Source organism: Tympanuchus pallidicinctus, unplaced genomic scaffold, assembly GCF_026119805.1.
Source record: "Tympanuchus pallidicinctus isolate F22 unplaced genomic scaffold, pur_lepc_1.0 scaffold6, whole genome shotgun sequence".
NCBI classification, from domain to species: Eukaryota; Metazoa; Chordata; class Aves; order Galliformes; family Phasianidae; genus Tympanuchus; species Tympanuchus pallidicinctus.
The window spans coordinates 43,763,103-43,785,446 of NW_026294780.1; the positions used below are offsets into that span (position 1 = coordinate 43,763,103).

Sequence of the window (22,344 nt, forward strand, 5' to 3'; positions counted from 1 at the left end):
ACAAGGTTATTGCTATAGTAAATGATTTCTTACAATAAGCATTTTTTCCCCAGTTGATTCTTCTTTGTAATATTGTCTCTTCAGGCATGCTACACCTTCTAAGCTGTATTATTCCCTCCTTATGAACTGCTTTTAATTCAGAAATAACTTTCTTGAGTTACTTTTCTGTTTAATAAGTAAATCTTAGATTTCTTTTTTTTTCCAGAATGCTTTGTTTTTCAGGAAATAAACAATATTTGCCCTTGCTAACCCAATACTCAACTACTCAAATTCTTTGTTTTGTAATTACTACTGCTAACTTCAGTTTCGGTGTCACATGCAGAAGTCTTTGTGATTGGAAGTGATTGGAAATAAAATTCTATAACATTAAGCTGCTAAACTTCATTATGTTGTTCACACACTTAGTTTTTGCAAGAAAAATCTTATATCAATAATATACTTTCATCAGTTAGGAAGCTTTGACAATACTACAAATGATACAGTTTTAAAAACTGGTTAAGAGATAAGGAATTGTATTAGTGGAGCTTTTGTTATAAGCAAATTAAGGGCACACAGATGGAAAATTGTGCTGGAAAGCCGTTTTTGAAGTAAACTTTAATTAACAAGATAACAATCTCCATCAGATTATTTTTTCTTAGTGTTGCTTAGGTTTATTATAGAAAATAAATGTGTTACACCTCTTCAAGATTATATATATCTCTATGTATGCTAAAGAATTTTCTGTCATGGCAGGCTGGCAGTGGCTAAGGACTCGGTAACATGAAGAGTTTCCTCTGCATGACTTGCAGGTTGTGTAGTCATTTTACATTTGCAGAGTATGGTGGTATAATATATCCCAGTGAAATCTGAGCTTTTACGCTCACTTCTTACTTCTGTATGTTGACATAAAGTACTATAAATTCCAGTTGTCATTTACCAGTTTCTACCAGTTATGATTCAGTCTTAATCTTGTTGATATTTTTAAGAGTTCAGTAAATAATATAATCTATATTAATCTAGATTTGTTTTTGTTTTATTCTTTAGAATGATGTGAGCAGTATAGACTACTTTGTGCATATATGTTTAGGGGAGGTACATTTCTTGTATTATCCAAATCTGAAGACAAATGCAAATATTAGTTTTTATTACCTTTGGCAGTTACAACAGAAAACTGTTTTTGCAGTCTTTCGTGTTATTTTAAAATCAGGACTGTTGCCTTTCTATTTAGAGTTTTTCAAAGGCTGTTTATTGTCTTGGGTATATCTTACTCTGCTAGGAAGTAAAATGAACCAGAAATCGTTCTGCAGCACTGAGGATAATTGGCACAGCATGATTCAAATCCATACCAAAACAAACACTTTCGCTTTCCAAAACAGGATGGCTTCATTCAATTTACCTTTTGCTACCTTTGCCTGTGCAAAGGATATTCCCAACTCTACCAAGACATGTGACGTAGGAGAGAGCTGGGATTGCACAGACCAAAGCTGTGCCAAGAAGCAGTAACTTAATGGCATTGGATGTTCATAGGCCAGTCCTCAGACCCGTTCACCATTGCTGTGCAGCTTGCTAGTACAGATCATAGAGTCATAGAATGGCTTGGGTTGAAAGGGTCCTCAAGGATCATCTAGCTCCAAACCCCCAGCTGCAGGCAGGGCTGCCAACTTCCATATCTAATACTAGATGTATATAGAGTAACATGTATAGTGTAATACTAGATGTAGCATTTGATATAGAAATGCCATCACAGTAGCATCTTAATACTTTACTCAGTGTAATTTCTTCTGTGGTGTAGTTTCTAGCTACTGATCTGTAATGGAGGAGGAGGAGGAGTTCAGAATTTCTGGCAGATTATGCATGCAACAGACAGGTCTCATAAAACCAATATCCATAACACTGGGGTGTTTTTAATATAGCAAATATATATAATAATATATATTTATATATATTAATAAATAATAATAAATATATATAAATAGTGTAATAACTTCACTGTTAGTTAAACAAATTTGGACTGAATAAAACAAGCAAAGATGTATCTGATTGTAAACTTTCAGCTTTACTTCAGCTTTTCCTGTCACTAGTCAGTCTAACCCCTTCTTGTCAGATATATTAGTAGAGGCAGGTTAAATTGTTAAGGTGCTTTTCTGATGGATAATGTTGTCTGCTAAGTATTTAGGATACTCAATCCTTGATGAGCTTTAAGGACATTAAATATACTTACATGCATTGCAAAGTACAAAAATGAAAATTTTCACAAGGAAATTTCTCCTTTACTGTAATACACAAAATACATACTTTGCATTTATTAACCTTGAGCTTGCTGAAACTACATAACATATAACTTCGTAACTACTTAACTATGGATTCAGAAAGCAAAAATTCTGTTTTGCTATCTAAAAGAGAAAGAAATAGATCCTCAGGCATGTTGTGATGTATGGGCTCCCCTTGCTGGAAAACACGTGTAATGCAGAGAAGCAAGCAATACTTAAGACTGCCGAAACCTCCTATATTAGAATAATTTTTCTTTAAATTCAGTAAGTAGCTGAAACTTTTATAACTAATACTTTCAATTTTTTTTTTAATATAAATTAGTTAATCTTATTTCCTTTTATTCATAAACTTCTTCTAATTGCAGTTTCTCATAGCCAGGAGATTAGCCTTCAGTTTTCCTCTTAGTGCATTCATGAAGAGTATTGAATAACTAAGTTTGATATTTGCATTTCATTAGCAGATGTTTGTAGTCTGAAATCTGAACTATGTTTGGGACATTCATACTGACTTAGCAAAGGCCTGAACAAAGGACAGCTAGAGCCAAACTAAATGAAGACCATATTAAAATGCCATTTGACTTTCAAAATTGGACATAAATATTAAATGATGCTTTAATAGAGAATCTGACATGCTGCTGCTGCTACTAAAACTACAGTGGTATTCAAATACCTTTAAAATATGGTATTACTCTTTGAGCATTTGTTTAAGTATATAATATGTGGGAGAAAGAATTTTTAGACTTGTGTAGTGGACTATTTCTAACATGAAAGTCTTTACTTAAAATTGCTGCTTTTTTTAATAAATGTGGCAAGAGTTTCTGCACATTGAGAACCCGGGAGTTACTTTAGGACTGATAAAAAAATCATATTCTTCATTAAATAACATTTAAGTTATTTCTAAAGGTTGAATTTTCACCATGCATGCTTTCATGTATCTGCTAACTGCTAGTGTTTAAAGTTATCTAAATTAATAGGTAATGCTTTTGAAATGTCTTAGTTAAGTCTATAGATTGTTATGCTTCATGACAACAGTTGCTACAGCAGTTATTTTTAACAGCCTGTTTTTGGATACGTATATATACAGAAGTCATAGCTGTACATATACCTCTACAAAATGTTAGGAAGCATGTATCTGGCACAGAGTGCTTTGTAAACAGAAGTCTATTCCAAGGTGGCAGTTTGCCCTTATGGAAAGGCGTGGATTAAATGCCACTACAGTTGTGAAAATGCTGCATCTCAAGGCATGGTTATGTTATTCACATTATTTCTGAGAGGTCAGCACAAGAAATGATTTTAGTTGACACGTTCATGTGCCAGTGCACAGATGCTATTTGGTGGTGAGGTTGGTGAAGCTATGTAGCACGCTGTAGGCATTATCTGTCCTTCTGTCCTGCATCTTCTCCCAGGAAACTCCTTCACTACGCTTGTGGGATTAAGGATAAAGATTAGTAACTCTGTAATGTGCTCAGATTAAAAGCAGTTTTATTTAGCAAATGGCCTGCAATATGGCATTTCCTATAGTCACTGATTTAACAGTAGAATAACAGATTTCAGTTGCCCTTTAAAAAGATAAAGTTAAATAAAGACTCTGCAAGTCCAGTAATGGAAGAAATCAAGTATGGTAACTTACTGTGTCTTGGTGCCTTTAGTAAATATGGCTATGTCAGCAGCTCATCTTTAATAAGCAAGCAACAATTGCTTCCTGTTTGCTGAGCTACCTTAGATGGTGTCTGTTTCCCTTTGGCTAGAGAAGTAGCTTAGATTATTTTTACTTATTTCACTTGCCTAAAATTAGATGAGATGTCAGGTCAGCGAATTTATCTGGGATTTCAAAATATTTCTTGCACACAAACTTTGTTTTGTGTATCAGGAGTCCTAGGTGCTAGAGAATGCAATTTCATGTGTTGTCTCTTTACTGAGTTTGGGACTTCATTAACATTTTTCTTTGTCACAATGTAGGTGAAATTTCCCTCTATCAAGATCTCAATTTCTTATTTCATTACATATTTTAGGGACTGATTTTGAAAACTATCAATTGAACTGCAACCAAAATAAAAATTGAGATGCCATAGTTTTCAGTGGAATTACTGTGGTTACACTTATGAGCACCTACCCTACAGTTTGACTAATTCATCTTTTTTCTTACTGTAGGGGTAAAATTTGCTGATTTGCCCTTTAGGGAAATAAAAGACTGTTCTATTGTGTTACTGATTGACTCAGTGATTATCCTCTCTTTTCTTCTGCAAATTCAGCAAGCTGCAGTCATCCCAGATGCGGCTTCCTTCCTTTCCATCCTCTTGTTGACTACATAATAGAGGAGGAAGAGACTAATCAGGGGAAGGCTGTGTTCTCCTTAGCTTCTGGCAATCAGTTTTGCTAAGTGCAATCTTAACAGCCATATAGCTAAAGCAAAGGAGCTTATTATTTTGAGCTTGGGATAATATTCCATTAAAATAATATTGTGGAAAAACTGCTTGTAATGTGTTTAGTCCTCAGTGAGTTAACTTCCTTAGAGAATAGAGAAGCTTGTTACTGAAATTGATGCAAGAGTCTGTGCTGATACCCACTGTTTGCAGGAAATTTAGCCAGCTCACAAAAACCAAGGCCACTTCAAAGTCTGTGAGAAATTTCTCTAACCTGGCTGTTATATTTAGTGGGTATATCTTCTCTAATAAGGGCTCAGTGGGATAGAAATCTGAATCTTTAGCTGTCTTAAATTGATAAAATTAAGATTGAATGGTGGCTGTGTGTAAAACAGGTGAAAAAAGGTTTATGGGCTTTGCACTGGTACCCAGGCTATGATGTTGCATTCAGGAGAGAGGCAGGAAATTACTAATACAGAATCCTTCTCAAGCACTGTCATTTGCTGTAATAATCAGGCTGGCACATAAATTGTCTGAGCAGTGACAGTTGCGTTTTGTGAAACTGTAATTGAGCATACATCTTGTTCTTCAGACCCATTCAAAAAGTCCTTCATCAAAAGACAACGTATGCAAGCGTGTACATCCAGAACTTCCATGTAATTATTCCAGGGAACTATAGGTTAAATTGTGAAAGTCATACAGTCCACAGACATAGGGTTGATGGAAGGGACACTGAGGAATGTTTATGCAATGTTATGTTCACAATATGACTTCTTAATGTAGGCAGACTTACTGAACGACTGTTAAGTTTCTAGAAATCTAGCACATTATTTTGTTTGGCAGATTGTTTAAATATAACCTTATCCAGTAAGCAGTTGTGTCCAGTCTAGGAGGATGCTTGTCACAATTTGTTACACAGCTTACCATGCTGTAGGAGAGTTCTGCTTAAATGAAATGCTCCCTGTCAAATTAGATCAGAATGTCTGAGGTACAATGCTAGTGCTTAACTGTCTGACAGAAGCTGCCTGTCAGTATTAGGATTTGGTTAAAAAATTAACAACTCCATTGATAATATTTGGTGCTCTTCGGAACTGTTCACCTCATGGCAGAGAAAATTTTTATCAGAGATGGTTCTGAAGGCTTTTACTTCATTTAGAAACAACTCAAAGTGTTGGGTTTTAAACTAAAATCTGTCATTTTAAAAATCACAGTGTTCTTAAGACCACAAAGAAATTTGGAATCAATAGACCCACAGTTTACAATTCGGAGGAAAATGGAGCAGATGAGAGAAGAGAGAGAGCTTGTTGAACAGCTGCGTGAGGTACGTGAGTGTTGGTAGAACTGTGCTGATCTCATGTTTTTGTTTTCTTTGGGAAAGATGCATAATTAGGAAAACATTAAAAAACAGAACAAAAACAAAAACCCCAACAGATGAGACAATATTACTTTTGTAAATAATGTGGGTGAGGCCATTCTTGAAGTGCTTGATTCCGGTTTGATATTTGTACTTAAGAAAAGGTTTTTGTAAATGGGAAATTATTGTGTGTGTTGCCTGAGTGACATACAGTTAAAGAGCTTTCCATGTGCTGGTAGAATTAACAGCTTATGTAACTTCCTCAGAAAAGATGAAGCGATCACTTGAGAGAGAATGATATCTATAAAGCATTTCTTAACAACTGGAGAAGTCTTCAATCTGGCAAGTAAAAGGCGTAATGAAAATTGGGCAAATACAGGCATTTTTTTGAATCAGATAACGAATGCTTGAAATAGGGTTGGTTTTTGTCACTTGAAGGGTGCACACTCAACAGTTTTGATGTGCAAAGTGAAAAAAGGCTGCTGCTGTGGTACAGCTGATTTTGGACAAGTGCAATTTCAATGATGACAAAAAACAGGATAGAATTGGTGTGCTAACAGAGTCTCAAATTAATTAATTCTAATAAAAAAAAACATAAATTCCATTCAACAGAAACATGTATTTTTCAGTGATGGCAAAGAAGACCTTTTCACTATTAGAAAACTTTCAGGCACGGCTTCTTTCAACTAGAAACTGGCAATAGAATTGTTGTAGATGGGCTGTACTCATCATAAAAATGCACCCTAAACTTCATGGAGCAGTCTCCCAACAAGCAAATTAGTGTTTTAAGAGAAGAAATTTTTAATTTATTAATGTGTATAAAACTGTTTGTAGCAGCTTTGCCTGTTCTCTCATAAATGCCAGACAGGGGAACGTGTCATGTTGAATCATAGCTTTTGGTTTGACTTTGGATTTAGAAACCATCTTTGGTACATGGGAAATATGCAGAAAGTTGCACATAAAAAAATTTAAAAAGTTTTTCTAAATCTGCTGCAAATTACTTTACTTTGCAATATCAGATTGTTTTTAATGGGACTTGGACTTGAAAAGGAATTCTTGGATATGTGTTATATCTGAATGTTTTGTCTTGTATTATGTATTGTTTCATCTCTCTAACTCTTTGTAAGTAGTTTTCAGACTACTGGGGAATAACTATCTTGTGCTCTCTGCTCACAATGTAATTCTAATTCAAAGTACTGCTGATAAAATTTGTGATGGTTAGGTGGAAGTCCTGGTGGAAGAAAGCACCTACATATAGTGCGATCACACTACTAATTATTTGGGTACATGTATGTTCTTATATGCATGTATATAAAAATAAATGCAAATTATGATAGCAGCATTGGAAATGTAGACTGCTTTAAAGCAGTTTACATACTTCAGCAACCAACATAGGCTAGAGGGGCTTTGTAGTTGTTTAATAATTAATTACATAACAAATGGGATTACCAGTAAACTGAAACGGCGTACTTACCTAGCAGCATGGGAGATTAGGAGAAGATATGTGCTTTTTCTTTCTTTATTTGTTTCTCTGTTGAAGTTTGTACATGTTCTTTATTTGCAGAACATTGAAACAAGGCTAAAGATATGTTTGCCTGAGGACTTGGGGTCTGCTCTCATGGATGGTGTAGTTCTGTGCCATTTAGTAAATCACATTCGACCTCGGTCAGTAGGAAGTATTCATGTACCTTCACCAGCAGTAGTAAGTTGAATGTTTCTTGTGTTTTACTTTGCTTCTGTAGGGGAGAGTTGTTTTGAAAACAAACTAAGAACAACAACAACAAAAAAACACAATCCCTCACAAAGCTTACTCGTTTAATGTGAAATGATATTTGGTTACATAAATTGTAACACAAAATGAGAGTTTCTAAGAAGACAGATGTTAAAAAAAAACATTTTCTGAGATGGTCTCATCAAGTTTCTTTTACTGTCACTTGGTTTAAATTACTTCTGCTGAGTCTTTGGTGAAGGTATGATACTGCAAAAATACACAAAACTGAGTTCCTGGTGTAAAATCTTGAAGTTCTGTTGCTGACTTGAGTTATTATCTGTAATAGTAAATATTTTAAAGCCATTTTCATTCTTTTTCAGCTTTATATTGATGATATTCTCTTGCTAGAAACAGCTTTCAAATGACCTGAGCCTTGGAAATTAGTCCTTTAAAATCCCTGATGTTATTGTGAATTCTAGGTTTAAATGGGTATTTAGTAGTTACTCTTGTTTCATGTCTTCTATTGAACAAGTAAAATAATGATTTGGGTGGTGTTTTCCTTTTTTTTTTTTTTTTACTAACATGATGTTTCTGTAAGTATTGGGAAGATAGTCCCTAGAGAGAGAAATTTTAAATGGTAACAGGAAGTTTCTTCTTCAGACATGAAAACTGTGTATAGCTACTTTATATTTGTGAGTACGTAAAACACAAAAGAATGTAAAAGCTATATTACATTGAAATCTGTTCCCCTTAATGTACACTGAAATGTGTCATGAGTTTAATTGCTATCCAGAAGAATAAATGTGTTCTATCACAGAGCATGAGGTTTTAGAACCTCACAAGCTGGAGATAAGTAAATAGAGACTTAAATGCGTTGATGACTTTATTAAATAAAAGCACATAGTATCCACAGCTTTCATACTGTGATTGTATTTGTATTTTTTTATAAAGTTGGAGGGGGAGGAAAAAAAAAAAAAGGCTGAATAGAATTATATACTTTGTTATGAGGAGAAATATAATGGAAATGGTGCATCAATACAGTAACAAAAAAGATAAATTTATTGACTGAATGAATGTATTGACTTCTTTTGTCATAATGTATTTTTTTTTTCCTGTTTCTGCAGCCTAAACTTAGCATGGCCAAATGCAGGAGAAATGTTGAAAATTTCCTGGATGCATGTAGAAAGCTGGGGATACCAGAGGTAATTTAACTGTCTACCATTTTCAGATGATAGAAAATGTAAAGCGTGAATTTCTTAAAGTTGAGGGATAGCTTTATGAAATAGCAATTTTCAACAATAAAGACATCTTGCTTGATTTCAATTTTTAAACTGTATGATTTAATGCTGCTTTAGTGCATTTAACTGATGCTACAGCATTTAAGAATGCAAATTTTGTCTTGAATTTGTAATTTAGTATTATCCCCAGCACAGCCTTATGTTTGCACTAAGGAATATGGTAAATGAGTAATAAGATGGCTGTAATTAAGCACAAGTTTACTGATTTTTCTGTATACAGCTGTAGCTACATTTTTACCTACTGCTTTTAGAAGATGGGCTTCATTTTTTTTAATTGATGACTTTTCCTTTTTTACCATGTGACATACTCAATAGTATGTATTGTGAAAGTGACTAATAATACACTCGTGTACTGAAATACTTCTGCAGTGATGGGAAGAAAACCATTCTGTGTGTTAAGGATGGGATGGACCTGTGAGTAAGGTTGTCCTATTTGTATATAAGTTGTGGAAATAAGGAAATTGCAGAGCATGGTGTTTTCTGCTTTTCCATTCAAGGATAGTAGCATTCATTGTGTAATCTGTTCTCAAATTAATAAGGAAAAATGCCCTTCTAAATAATGTAGTGAATTATGGGTTTCATTGGGAATTGTTCGAAGATTCTTTTATGGTCTAGAAGCATGCTTTAAAAAAACTTGGATTTAAAATATTGGATCCTGAAAATAATGTAGAAGTGTCTTATGACGTCTTTTTAATTGAAAATATGAAAATTGCATGATGTAGTTCCTTTGTTTTTTTGCATACGTATGGCACTATGATTAAGACTGAATGCTTTTTAGCTTATATTTCAAGAATGCTGGAATAGAAGGACATTCTGTCTGTCTTCCTCCCCCACCATCTCTTTGGGAACAGATGATACTGCAAAGATTTCACACTGGAAAAGAATTCCAGTTTTATTTATATTTTATCTACATTTCAGCACTTCGTTTGGAGGAAATCAGAAGTAACAGCTCGTTTTTGCTATTTGTAGGAATTTTGAGGGGGAGACTTAACCTTACAACTCTAGGGAATGATTCATAATCAGTGTGATGAATTCAGTGTTACGGACTGGCCTCTAAGCTGTCATTAGGTAATTTGTGATGTTAGAACTATTTAAAATTTCACTAAAATTTCGTTTCGAAGAAGATGAAGAATAATAAGTTCAAAATCTCAGTGCTGTGGGCTTATGGACGAAGTAGGTATGGAGTGTTTTTTAATCAGCCCTATTGTCTTGTGATACGTTACAAATTACTCAGTGAGTTAGAATTCATGTCAGGTTCTTTTCCTGGGAAAGAAAAGGCCGAGAGCAGTTGTTGCGAAGAGTTCTTTCAAAAACAGAAGTAAAACAGAACATTTTAAAATCTTTGCACCCTGTATCATAGAAAAGTAAGCCAACTACACCAATAATTTCTTTTTAAATTAGTTCATAGAATCATAAAATGGCCTAGGCTGAAAAGGACCACAATGCTCATCCAGTTTCAACCCCCTGCTATGTGCAGGGTCACCAACCAGCAGACCAGGCTGCCCAGAGCCACATCCAGCCTGGCCTTGAATGCCTCCAGGGATGGGGCATCCACAGCCTCCTTGGGCAACCTGTTCCAGTGCATCACCACCCTCTGGGTGAAAAACTTCCTCCTACTATCTAACCTAAACCTCCCCTGTCTCAGTTTAAAACCATTCCCCCTTGTCCTGTCACTATTCACTCTTGTTAACAGTTCTGGATCTCTATAAGTAAACTTTTTGGAAATGTACCTTTGTTTTCTGTAAATAGGCATTTTTCATGTATTTATTGCTCTATTTTAAAACTTGCATTAAAATTAATGTAGAATTTTTGAAATTTTGGGGAAGTATTTTGTTGCACAGAACCTTAAGTAAAGGATCAGACCTTATCAATATGATTTATAAACTATCAATTCTTATGAATCTAAAGAAGCATTACCTTCTCTTGAGGGAAAAGCTAATTCACTTAAATGCTAAGTGAACTGCTTGCAATTGTAGATTTATGATAGTTGTGTAAGTACTCTGAGGACGTATTTGATTCAGTGCTGGTAATTGGCAAATATAAGTTTGCCACATGTGAAAATCCACTGTGTTCCAGACCTAGCTGGTAGATAACAGAATGTTTCTGTGTGCTGGAAGGAAGGGAATAAGGAATATAAAGTTGTATGCCAGATGGCAGGAAGTTTTTGAAGAGCTGCTGATGGTGTGTTTACTGCTGCTTCACCTAACTACCTATGAACAATGCAGCGAAAGGAATTAGCGAACCCTTCCCCTTTTTTGGAAAGTATCTTAATTGGAGAGATGCTTTGCTGATGGATCCTAATACAGACAGGTTTGGTTTTTTTGTTTTGTTTTGTTTTGTTTTTGTTTTTGTAATACTTATTTAATTCTAATGAGGTTTAATTCTTGAGAATTAGCTTGAAAATACTGCTGGACTTTTTGTTTGCTTTTTGAAGATTTAAAATTGTCATAGATCCAGTTGTTTACCTATGGAATTGGAGTAAAGCACACAGTTTCATGGACTCTGCAGCTTTAAAATAATATACTATCAAATCATGTAAAAAGCAAACCAGAAATCGTAGTTACTGTGCTGATGTGCATGGTGTCTTACCTTAGATCCGGGTGTGTCAGATGAGCCTCAGGGCTTGACATCTTGACCAAAGTCACAAAAACAGAATAAAGGAATGAGAGCTTCTCTGTATAATGACCTCATATGTAGATGATTCTGGAATTACTTGTACCAGCTGATACAGCAAATCTGTTAATTACCAGAGGAGAATTTCAGTACAGTGGGCCATTAAGATCACTTTGTTAGTGACCATCTGATGCTCCTGATTGTATGCAGAGGCATGTTTTAAGGGTATGACTGACCCTTTAATAAGCAACTAAATAGCATGGCTCTCACTGCACAATTCAGCCAAGAGTGAGAATAGCAAGTAGGACAAGCAGAATATGTCCAACTTTGCCACTTTTTTCCTGTAGGGTCTTTTTGATTTCCAAGGTATCATACATCTTTGTAAGCTACCATTTTTGGAAACAAAAAAATTGTTCTTGATATGAGGAAGTGGTGGTGGCAGATAAGCATCTGAAATCCTGAAGACAATATATTATGCAGTGCCCATGAGCTACAAGCTTACTTACTAAGAAAAGTATGAAAGAAAACTATATTTTACACTGCTGACTAAAAACTGTGGAATTGCCTAATCTCTTATTTAGCAACCGTAGAATGGCAGATTCCTGATTTTTGGCTGATACTGATTACATAAGCAATTGGAAGCAATGTAGCAATTAGGAGTGCCTGTCCTTTCAGAATGATGTGCTGTATGTGCTGGGAATGGATTGTTAGTGTCATGTGAACTCACTATTGACACCAACTGTATTGCTTACTACGACCACCTGTACTGCACCTACCATCTCATACTTTCTGGGGTTCAAAAATAAAGCTATTTTTTAGCTCTATTTATATCTTTGCACATTTATAAGCGTGGTCTCTGAAGTTTCAAAAGTCCCAATTCTAATGCAGTTCTGTTCTTGCTGAGACCTTATCTTGGAGGCATTAAAAGTGATCAGGAGAGTCTGAATTACTGTAACATGAGTATATATGTAATGTTATGAAAATATTTAGGTCTCTATTTGGGAGAATACTACTGTAATATAAAACTAGCAACAGTCACAACGATATGACAATATTAATATACATTGGTTAGAAGAAGAAATTCTCACCTAGTAGTTCACACACAGTCTGAAAATATAGTGCCATTTTTGACCATCTCCACATTAGAATCTGTATTTATTTTGATAGCAAAGTAGACTATTTTAATTTTCATATCATTAATATAGTTTAGCATTAGTTTTCATTCCTCCTCGATGTCATTCATACTAATCCATTTTCTTAGGCACTTTCATTGATGTTAACAAAAGTTTGTATGAAAAGCAAAAGAGGAGCTGAGCTATGGTGGGCTGAATACTGCTTTACTACAAGTGAAACATAGACAAAAACAAAGCTGTAAATGCAAAGTCTTATTTGAAAGGCAAAAATTGTGCAAGTTTTGGTACGCATTTTTACTAATTGTCAGTTAGTGAACAAGTATGGCATTTCAGAAGTAGGACTTTCTAAACATCTTGTCAAAAAAGAAATTCAACAAATTACTTTCAATGTTTGTGAACCAGCAGCAGAAGCTATCTTTCTACGTAGACACAGATTATTTCTTACAATCAGCAGTTTACACCAGTGTAATATTTTAACAGTGTGGACACTTGAGATTCTTTTAATGCTTTATGGGACCACTTCAAAGAAATTAAGTAGAGGAGTTACTTTTGAGAAAAGGTAAGACAGGCTTTCCTTACACATACGCAGCTGGTGAATCTTATGTCGTTTGAAACAAAGGTAGGCATGGGTTATCATGATTAATGTTACAATGGTAATTTCTCTTGATAAAAGATGGTGATAAATTCTTTCACAGCTGGCTTTTACAGCAGATTTACTGAGCTCCTGTGTTCCAGCATGTTAATAGTGGTGAGCAACATTTAGTAAGTCATACAGTTATTTCTTAGGTGGAAATAGGAGTCTTCTGCAATGTTTCCCAAGTTTTCAGTCAGCTATTTGGACTACACATATTGAACAGATAGGAGGGATGGTAAGAAATTGCTTTTTTTGATATAAAAGAACCTCATGAATACTCAAGTTACAAAAGACTTCAGTGTGACCATTTTTGGGACTTCAGAATCCTGCAGATGAGGTTATTACTGCATCTCACCTCCTCTGAAAACCAATTCCACTTTGCTACGTCAGCCAAAATTTTTCTCGAGATGACCAATTTGTGTCAGTGTAGAAATTACTAATTAAGTAAAACAGTCAGGGAAACTACAGTGGCTTGTTTTGTTTGCTAAAATTGGCAAAGCAAAGTAAAAAAATCAGCCAGAATGTCTAGAGCTTTATTTTCTGCTCGTCTATTAGTAGTTCATCGAGTAATCACATCTCTCGTTTTAATGCAAGGTATGTTCTCATTGCTGCTTATGTTTCTCTTCTGATCAATCCACATAATCAGTTACTTTTCCATAGTTTCATCATGAGACATCCATGGTGGTACAGTAAGTTTTATCAGGTAGGACACCTTTCTCCACCCTTTCATTCTTTGCTCAGTAATGAATGCTATTTGCCCTACACTATGGACTTAAGTGGCTCAGTATTCCAGTTGCAATATTTAAATCCTAATTATGAGATTCCTTCTTTTCTGTTTTGTGTAGGCACTACAGACTTCGTTCTTTCATCTAGTTCTGAAAACTTACCCTTTTTTTATTTTTTAGGATCAAAATCTTGGGGGGTTGGATTTGAAATGTGCATATCTGTTATCACAGTCACTGCAGGAGCATGTAGAATGAGAGTGGTTTCTGCACACAAACAGCTGGCTGTGCTTTTGTTGTTCACTCCTTTCTTTCTGTGTTTATTCTGCATGCATGATTTTGGCAGCTGTCTGTTATAACCATGTAGCATCTTGGACTTGACAAGTCGGTCCATAAATGTAATGGTGATAAGTGATACAAATCTTTTTAGTTCTTACTAGTTGATTTCAGTCTCTTAAATGAGAAGGACAATGCTTGAGGTGGGTGGATGGTTGCTTATTTGTTTGCCTTTGGGTGGGGGTTGCACTGAAGTAAATATTGCATATTTTTTCACTATCTCTTGATATCTATTTTAGTTTGGTAATTCTCATTTCACTATGTGTGTAAAATTGTGGTAACTTCTAGAGTTGCATTACAGAAGTTTAAAATGCATGTATGTTTTAGCTTTGGTGAGAGTGTGACAGCAAATTATTAATTGTTGCAGGACACAAATATAAGCAACAATGATCAGAAATTTCTAAGGCTTTCACAGATGCCATTGAATTTCACGAAAGCACCGCATGACAGTTTCATAGGAAGTTTTTTCACCACCTGTTGGCTGTTTTCCTATGCTTTGGCATCTCCTGTATATTTCTCAGAGTGTTAATTTCTGGGTAGCAAGTTCTTAGCTCTTTGTTTTAAAAAATAAAAAATCAACTCATTACGAGCTCTCATTCCCTAACTCCAGAATTACTTCATTTGACTGCAGTAGAGACTGTTTTCAGATATGGTTGGGTTTTTTGATTTTCCTTCCTGACAAAAACTCAAAAAAGCCCCTCATTTTAAAGTTTGTGAAGGTTTTACAGAAGTAAGAATTTAAAGTAGGTACTTCTTTGTGGCAAGTATGAAATAAGTCTCATATGTCATTTTGGATGAAAGCAGCATTTACTGGGCTTATTAGTGCCTTTAGTGGGAGTGCAATGCAATTATTACATGGTCAATGAGCTGCTTGTTTAAGCTAAAATTAGTTTTTCTGGTAAGCAGCTTACAGACATAGATGTTGAATGCAGTATTAGACCTCTCTCACTTTTAAACAAGATGGGCGTGTTTTCTTCTATCTTTGAGGCTTCACCCTTAAAAAACAAAGCAAAAGCCAAATATAACTGCATCAGCATTTAGTATTGCTCTAAATAATATTACTGTTAAGAAATGCCAACCTTGTGCTAGGCAGTCTTTGTCCCCTTCCATGTGTCAGCTGGCCTAAGTAATATTAAAGTTTTGCACTTTCACTAATCACTTTTCAGGATAGAAAGCTTTTTAGATATTTTAAAGGTTAATTTCTTCCTGGCTAGACATTGAAACATCACAGTAACAGAAAACAGGCATCTGAACTGGAACGTCTGCCTTTGTTTATTGGATGCACTGTTGGTTCATTAAGCAAGTGAAACTGAGAAACTACTTCAGAAACACAACACTCCTCCTAAACATAATCTTTTTCCTTACCTGTGTATTATCTTTCATAAATACTGACCTTCATTGATAGTAAATTCTCCTTTGCATTGGAAAATGGTATAATATTATAGATTGCTGCATTTGAAAGTACAAGTTGTGGTTTGGGTTGGTGTAATATTAAGTATTTTGTGTATCAGTATTATTTTTGCATATAATGCTTCATTTTGTATAGCCAGCTTAAGATACTTCATGAAGTCAACGGTACTTTGCAAAAAGAATATAGAAGTTTAACCTGCTAATACGTTTTCTAAGTGCTAGTTAAAGAACGTAGTGTCTAATTCTTCAGCTTAAAAACTTTAGTAAAGTTAATGATAGTCAGTCGATGATGTTCTCAGTTTTCATTCCAGGGTATCATTTTAAAGTGGTATTTGAATACCAGATTCTAGGTTGTATGTTATGTTAGAGAATGTTACATACTTCTAACAGTTAAGTATTTTTTTTCCCCTGAGATTTCATGCTGCTGCTGCTGCTTGTTCTTTTAACAGCTTTCTAACCCACTGTCTGCTATTGTACAAGTGAGATTTTACAGCTGATTCCATGTAAGCATTTAAGGCATACAGCGAAAGGTGTTGTAGATCCCATTGGAATAAATGGATGGCATAAACCCTCCCATACCTCTGGGCATAACTTTGGAAGAGCCTGAAGGGCAGAGCTCTTCTAACTTGACTTTCTGATATTGTACAGTAGCATCATTATATAGAGAAGCCAAAGAAAGCTGGGGTGCCTAGCAACTAAGGCAATATTAGGAAGAAACTATTCCTACATGTTTATGCTAGAATATTGTGATAATTTATCAATATCTTTATATTTTTGTATTTTTAATTTTATGCACTGTTTTTTTCTGTTCTAATGGCTGCCCTTCGGGATAGGCTGACCTCTGCTCTCCGTATGACATCCTGCAGTCGGATATTCGTCACATTCGAAAGACTGTTGACACTCTGCTCGCCCTCGGGGAGAAACCCCCACAATCAACTTCTACCTTTCGCTCCTGGGATCTATTAGGCTTTTGTCTTTTCCACATACTTTTTGTAGTCTTGATGTTTATAACTTATCACTGGAATGTGCTAACAGCATAACCTGTTCGCATGTGCACACAAACTTTCTGCTTTGTCTCTGACAAATTACAGGTACTTAATTTCCTTCCTTTGTCTTACGAAATTCTCCTTTTTCCTTCGCTTCCCTTCCTTGTAATATCTCTGTTAATCTCTTGAAATAGGGGAGAGAGGGATTAGCATCATGAACTGATCTGAAGGCAAGTGCTATCTCTTTCCCCCACTCCAGCTCAAGTTTAAGAACTTACATACCTCTTCGTAGTTCATGTTGCCTAGACTGTACACTGAATGTGGTAAAGCATTGAAACAAATCTCATTCCACTTTTGAATAGGTGTATATCAAGCTAAACAGAGCCAACCCTTTCTAGGAAAAGACAGGTACGCTTTTGTGAAAGGCGTTCAGAAGAATTTGTGAAAATCCAAGAATGCTACAGATACTGAAGCAACTGAGGTGGCAGCTCAGCAGATGATAGTATTTTCTGAGCTGCTGCCAATTATCTAAACATGCATTATATTAAAGAGCACTTAACGGTAATTTGAATAATAGTTCTCTATTTTAAATCCTTTCGCTTAACAAAGAGTACTGTAATTTTAAAGATGATTGGTCATCTCTATTGTTCTGATTGAATTCCATACTGGAGTAGTTATTTTCCTACTTATATTTTGTTTTCCTCCAGATTCCATGGAATAATCTTCTTCCTCTGTCTCACAAAGCAGAATTTATCTGCTTTAAAACACTTGAAGATGACTGTAAATTAGTACTGGGCATGAGGAACACCTCATATGCAAGGCACTTTACAATATTTTAGAATGAAGATCGCAAAAGACGGTGTGATACAATATGATGGAGAATAAACTGTTAGATTCCTTTATCTGTCATTCTTATGTGTGACATCAAGCAAGTTTTGTCACTTATCTTGTCTCTGTTTCATCACCTGCTGGTAATGTTTGTTTGTCTGACAAGTGTAGTAAACACAATGTACATAGGGAAATTGATTGCCTAGGAAGAGTTTAGATTTTCCTTCTAGGAGATTTTAAAGAATGAGGTTAGACACGCTGGTCAGGAAGCCTTTTGGTATCTTTGAACTCTGCCTATGGTTAGAGCACTGGACTGAATGACTTCCATTTCCCTTCCAGTTCTGTTTTCTGTTAATTTGTTTGTAAAACTTGAATAAGACAAGTACTAATTTTATTTTGTATCAACATGAAATACACAAATGGAAAGCTAGTATAGGCACAGGGAGACTTGAAAATTGTAAAGCCTCAAGTGTAGACCCATATTTACTACTGCTAGATGCTACTGATGAAATTCTGAGTTCAGTGTCAAGCTAGCTAACCAAAGCATCTCAGTTTTGTGGCTGTGAAATAAATACATTTATTTCTCACTGGATATTATATTCAAAAATTACCACCTCACCTTTAGGAGGTAATTAGCATAAGAAATGATATGCTACAGATTATTCTGATAATATGATTATGATTTAAGGCTACATTATAAATACTCTAATTCCTTAGATGTTTGTAAAAATGTATTAAAAAGCTTCTAAATGCAGTTCTATTCCAGTGTTCTTGGCTTTAATACGAGAGTGTGTGTGTGCACGTGTGAAAGGTGAAGTAGTTAGGTTCTGTAGGTTGGAAAAATTACTTTCAGACAACAGATAGACACTAAGCCCTTTATAAAATCAGTTCTAGCAGCTTCAGTGCATACGTATAGCGATTCCATTAGTGGCTTCTGTGACTTGGCACAAATTCAGTTAATTCCTGTAGGTTCTTAATTCCTTCAGGAATTTTGCTAGTTGTTTTGAGTGCATAGCTGTGGACTTGTGCCCTCATCCTGTGCAGACCTGTCTTCTAACTGTGCACTTAGTTTCAGTGGTTCCAATAGCAGACACTCACTAAGTTAAGAGTCTGAGATTAATGTTTAAAATTCCTCTTTCTGAAGATCTTGGTTTTGTCTTGTTCCAACAGTGTTGCTTTTCATGAAACTGAGAAAGTGACATAAATCACTTCAGAGGCTATTAATGTATGACTACTTATAACCCAGTGTATGTATTTGAGGCAAATTCAATGTCTTCTGTAGGGCTGGATTTTTACCTGTGCCCTGTGTGGTAAACAGGTCTCCTGTAAATGCTTTGCGTTGTGCATTTCCTACATAGAACCAATCCATATGTATGAGTATATTTTAACATTTTTTGGAATGAGAAAGTGGCAAAAGTTTTTGCTACTGTCCTGTGGTTCGTATCTGTGTCTCTGTCTAGTATTACGTGGTCATTCACAGTGCTCAGGAGATTGGTGAGAAAAATAACAGATCAGTCTTGTGGAGGTGTGTCAGCGTAGTCAACTGCTTGTGTGCTTGTGATGCATGATTCTCAAACTTATCCAAAGTCTGAACTATATGTATGCTTACCATGCAGACAGTTGTCTTTAACTTGGAGTACATTTTCTCACTTTTCTCAGCCTTAACTATGTACAGCAATTGAAGTGTATCATTACAAGCAATATTTGGAGTTACAGAGTTGAAGCCATCTTGAACCTGACTTGAAAAGATGTCCATTGCTCTGTGACAAGCACAGCCATACATACTGTACATGAAGGTTATCTGTTTTCTGTGTTTTTTTCTAGTCATTTTTGATAACGCTTCAAAATACACAGATCTTTAAGGGAAAGAGGCAGTAAAATATATCCTCACATTTCATTAAGAGTGAATATAGTATTATTTCTCAAAACAATTTTAAAGTGTAGTAAAGGTATGAAAAATACCAGTCTTTTCCTCCCTGAAGACAGTAATTGTATTAAACAGGGAGGTGGAAGCTACAGCAGGTATCTAGTCTAGTGGACTCTTTGATAAAGTCAGAGTCCTACTTCTGTGCTATTCTTCCTGTGCTGTTACATTCAGGAAACCAAGAGTTCTGCTGGCTGGTGATTCTTCACCTCTTAGGAGATCCCAGTATCGAAATGTTGTTATATAGAGCTGATGTTTACAGTCAGTCACATGACTAAGGGGATAACTTTGGGCTTTAAAACAACCTAGGCTGTTGTTCAACGTCACGTTCGTTCACCACTGACATGAATTACATTCCACCTTGTGTTTTCCCCATTCTGTTGTGTTTGTTTGGTTTTTTTCTCCTTGCAGAGTCAGCACGGTCATCAGAAATTTTCAAACTGTGATTTTATCTTAAGTTTATCTGCTCAGATTTGTACTGTGCCCACTGTATTAATTACTTTTTGAGTAATATTGATCTGGAGATCATCACGTCCTTAGTGCAATAAAGTAATAAATACAAACAATAATGGAGTAATTTTATAATATATAATTTATATATATATATAAAATTAATATGCATGCAGGTAAAATATGTTTGCACTGGATTACGGCTGGGATTTTGATGTGAGGATTTGGCTTTGTTTTTCCTTGATCCAGAAAAAAAGATAAATATGTTAAAGTGCAGTGGAGTAGATGTTCAAATGCCTTTTTTCTTCACTTATTAACAAGCTTTTACAGCTGTGATCTGTTTGTAGATCCTACCATGTTCCTAACAAGTTCAGTGGAAGTCTGCACTTAATGTGAGTGGGAATTTGACTAGACCCAAGTAAATACATATTCAGTCCAGTCTTCTATTCCATAGCCATAAGTAAGTTTTCTAATTGCTGTGTAATTGTTTTTTGACATAAAGAACTACTTTTTATAATCTTACCCCTGTTACTACAGAAAATTAAAGCACTCTTATCTACAGGTTTAGAAACAGTGGTAGACCAGGCTTTGTGCTCCATTGTCATTTCCAGCGTCACGCATTGTCATAATCTGCGTAATGCAGAAAAGAGCAATATAAAAAAAAACAATCAGGTAATGATCCATTCTACTCAGATGATACAAAACATTCTCATTTCTTCACTTCATCTCTTAGATTTTAATGTATATGGTTATGATATAACTGGCATCTCCCCTGTGAGTATACATTTTCTCTTACTGTTTAATGTGTGTCTGTCTTTAGTAAACTTCTAGAGCTTTCTGTTTCCTCCAGATTCAGGTCGATGTTTTCTTAATGTGTTAGAACAAAGCTATGAGGCATTTTGGCAAAATATTATGTCTACCTTAAACTGGTGTGGCTGAAGGACAGAATTTGTAAAAGGGTCCAAAGCCATCATCTGCAAGTGCAGTTTTGTAAATATTTGCAATTTAATGCATGTTCAGAAGATGCACATATTTAGATATCTCATTGGCTGTAATTCTAAGTACAGAATTGCAGCTATAGTAATGAAGTTCCGGGTTGTTGGTTCATTTGCGTTTCTGAATCTGGTCACAAGTGTACGATTCAACAAAACGTCCTAATCTTTCCTTTGGAAATTAAAAGAAAACCTTGATGAAATATACCTGCAGCCTGGATTACTGTGCTTTTTGATCTCCTGGTCTTTTCTGTTGTGTTTCAAATGATAACTTCAGGACATTTGGGCATATGCAGACATCATCAGTGAGACATTAACGAAAATATATTTACAAAGATGTGATTTCATACTTATAGAACCATAGAATCGTAGAATGGCCTGGGTTGAAAAGGACCACAGTAATCATTAAGTTTCAACCCCCTGCTCCGTGCAGGGTTGCCAACCAGCAGACCAGGCTGCCCAGAGCCACATCCAGCCTGGCCTTGAATGCCTCCAGGGATGGGGCATCCATATGCCTTCATCTAACAGAAATTCAAGACTTATGTGTTTGACAGGTTTGCTTAAATGTAAGGCTTTCAGTGACTTTCCATTTCAGAGCAGTTGGCTTCAAGCATTAAACAGTGAGCATTGCACGGAGTTATTTTTATTTAAAAAGACAAAAGTGTACTTGGAGAAACTGCACATTCCAGTATTTCATTATTTTATGAATGTTTTATTTTTAACTGTTGGTCTGAATTACATATTCTACACATCTGAGGAAGAACAGAATGTCTCTTGCCAAATTTGTAGGATTCCATTTCTCTATTTCTGTTTTTGCTAACATCAGGGCCCAAGAATATTTGTTATCATAGTATAAACAGCTCACTACTTGCCCTTCTGACATAATGGCAGCAGTTACTTTCTTGATAATGAACTGCTCTGAGTTGTCAACTGTTTGCCCTAGCATAATCCAATGCAGACGGTTGCTTGACTTTCAAGGCATCTGATGTCAAAGAAAATAGATGGGTATGTGTAAAGAGTCACGTACCCTGTGGTGTATTCTTTGCATATTCCCTTTCAATTTTACACTACTTAAATCAGAAGTTTTGTTCCAAGAGTAGAAAATTCCCTTGGCAGCACACATACACTGGTATGGTTGTGGGTATGCTTGTTGTGCTGTCTTTTGGTGTTGCTTTGTGCCTCAACCTGACTGCTGCCTCCTTTTGTGTTTGGATGGTTTGTTGTTTTTCCATCTTTTGATGAGCTTGCTCTTTTGCTACTTAGGAGTTTGAAAGTGTCTGTTTAAAGTGGTTATGTATCTGTAGAAAATAATGAAGCTCTTCTGTGCTTGTAGTGAGAAAA

At 35.5% G+C, this 22,344-nt stretch overlaps 1 protein-coding gene across 15 annotated transcripts in view; it reads left to right on the top strand.

The window, feature by feature from the left end:
* The window catches only part of LRCH1 (leucine rich repeats and calponin homology domain containing 1), a 119,125-nt gene that overhangs the window by 89,257 nt on the left and 7,524 nt on the right, over positions 1–22,344 (top strand). For 12 of the 15 annotated variants that reach the window (XR_008201929.1, XM_052664540.1, XM_052664545.1 and 9 more), the window contains 4 exons: positions 5,824–5,933; positions 7,531–7,668; positions 8,802–8,879; positions 16,657–16,914. Coding sequence is in view for 14 of the 15 variants with exons in the window: in XM_052664540.1 (XP_052520500.1) it covers positions 5,824–5,933; positions 7,531–7,668; positions 8,802–8,879; positions 16,657–16,863 (533 nt within the window). In the remaining variant the exon portion in view is untranslated. Of the gene's footprint in view, positions 1–5,823; positions 5,934–7,530; positions 7,669–8,801; positions 8,880–16,656; positions 16,915–22,344 lie in introns of those variants that run through there. The other 3 variants (XM_052664546.1, XM_052664552.1, XM_052664553.1) reach the window with 1 other exon arrangement.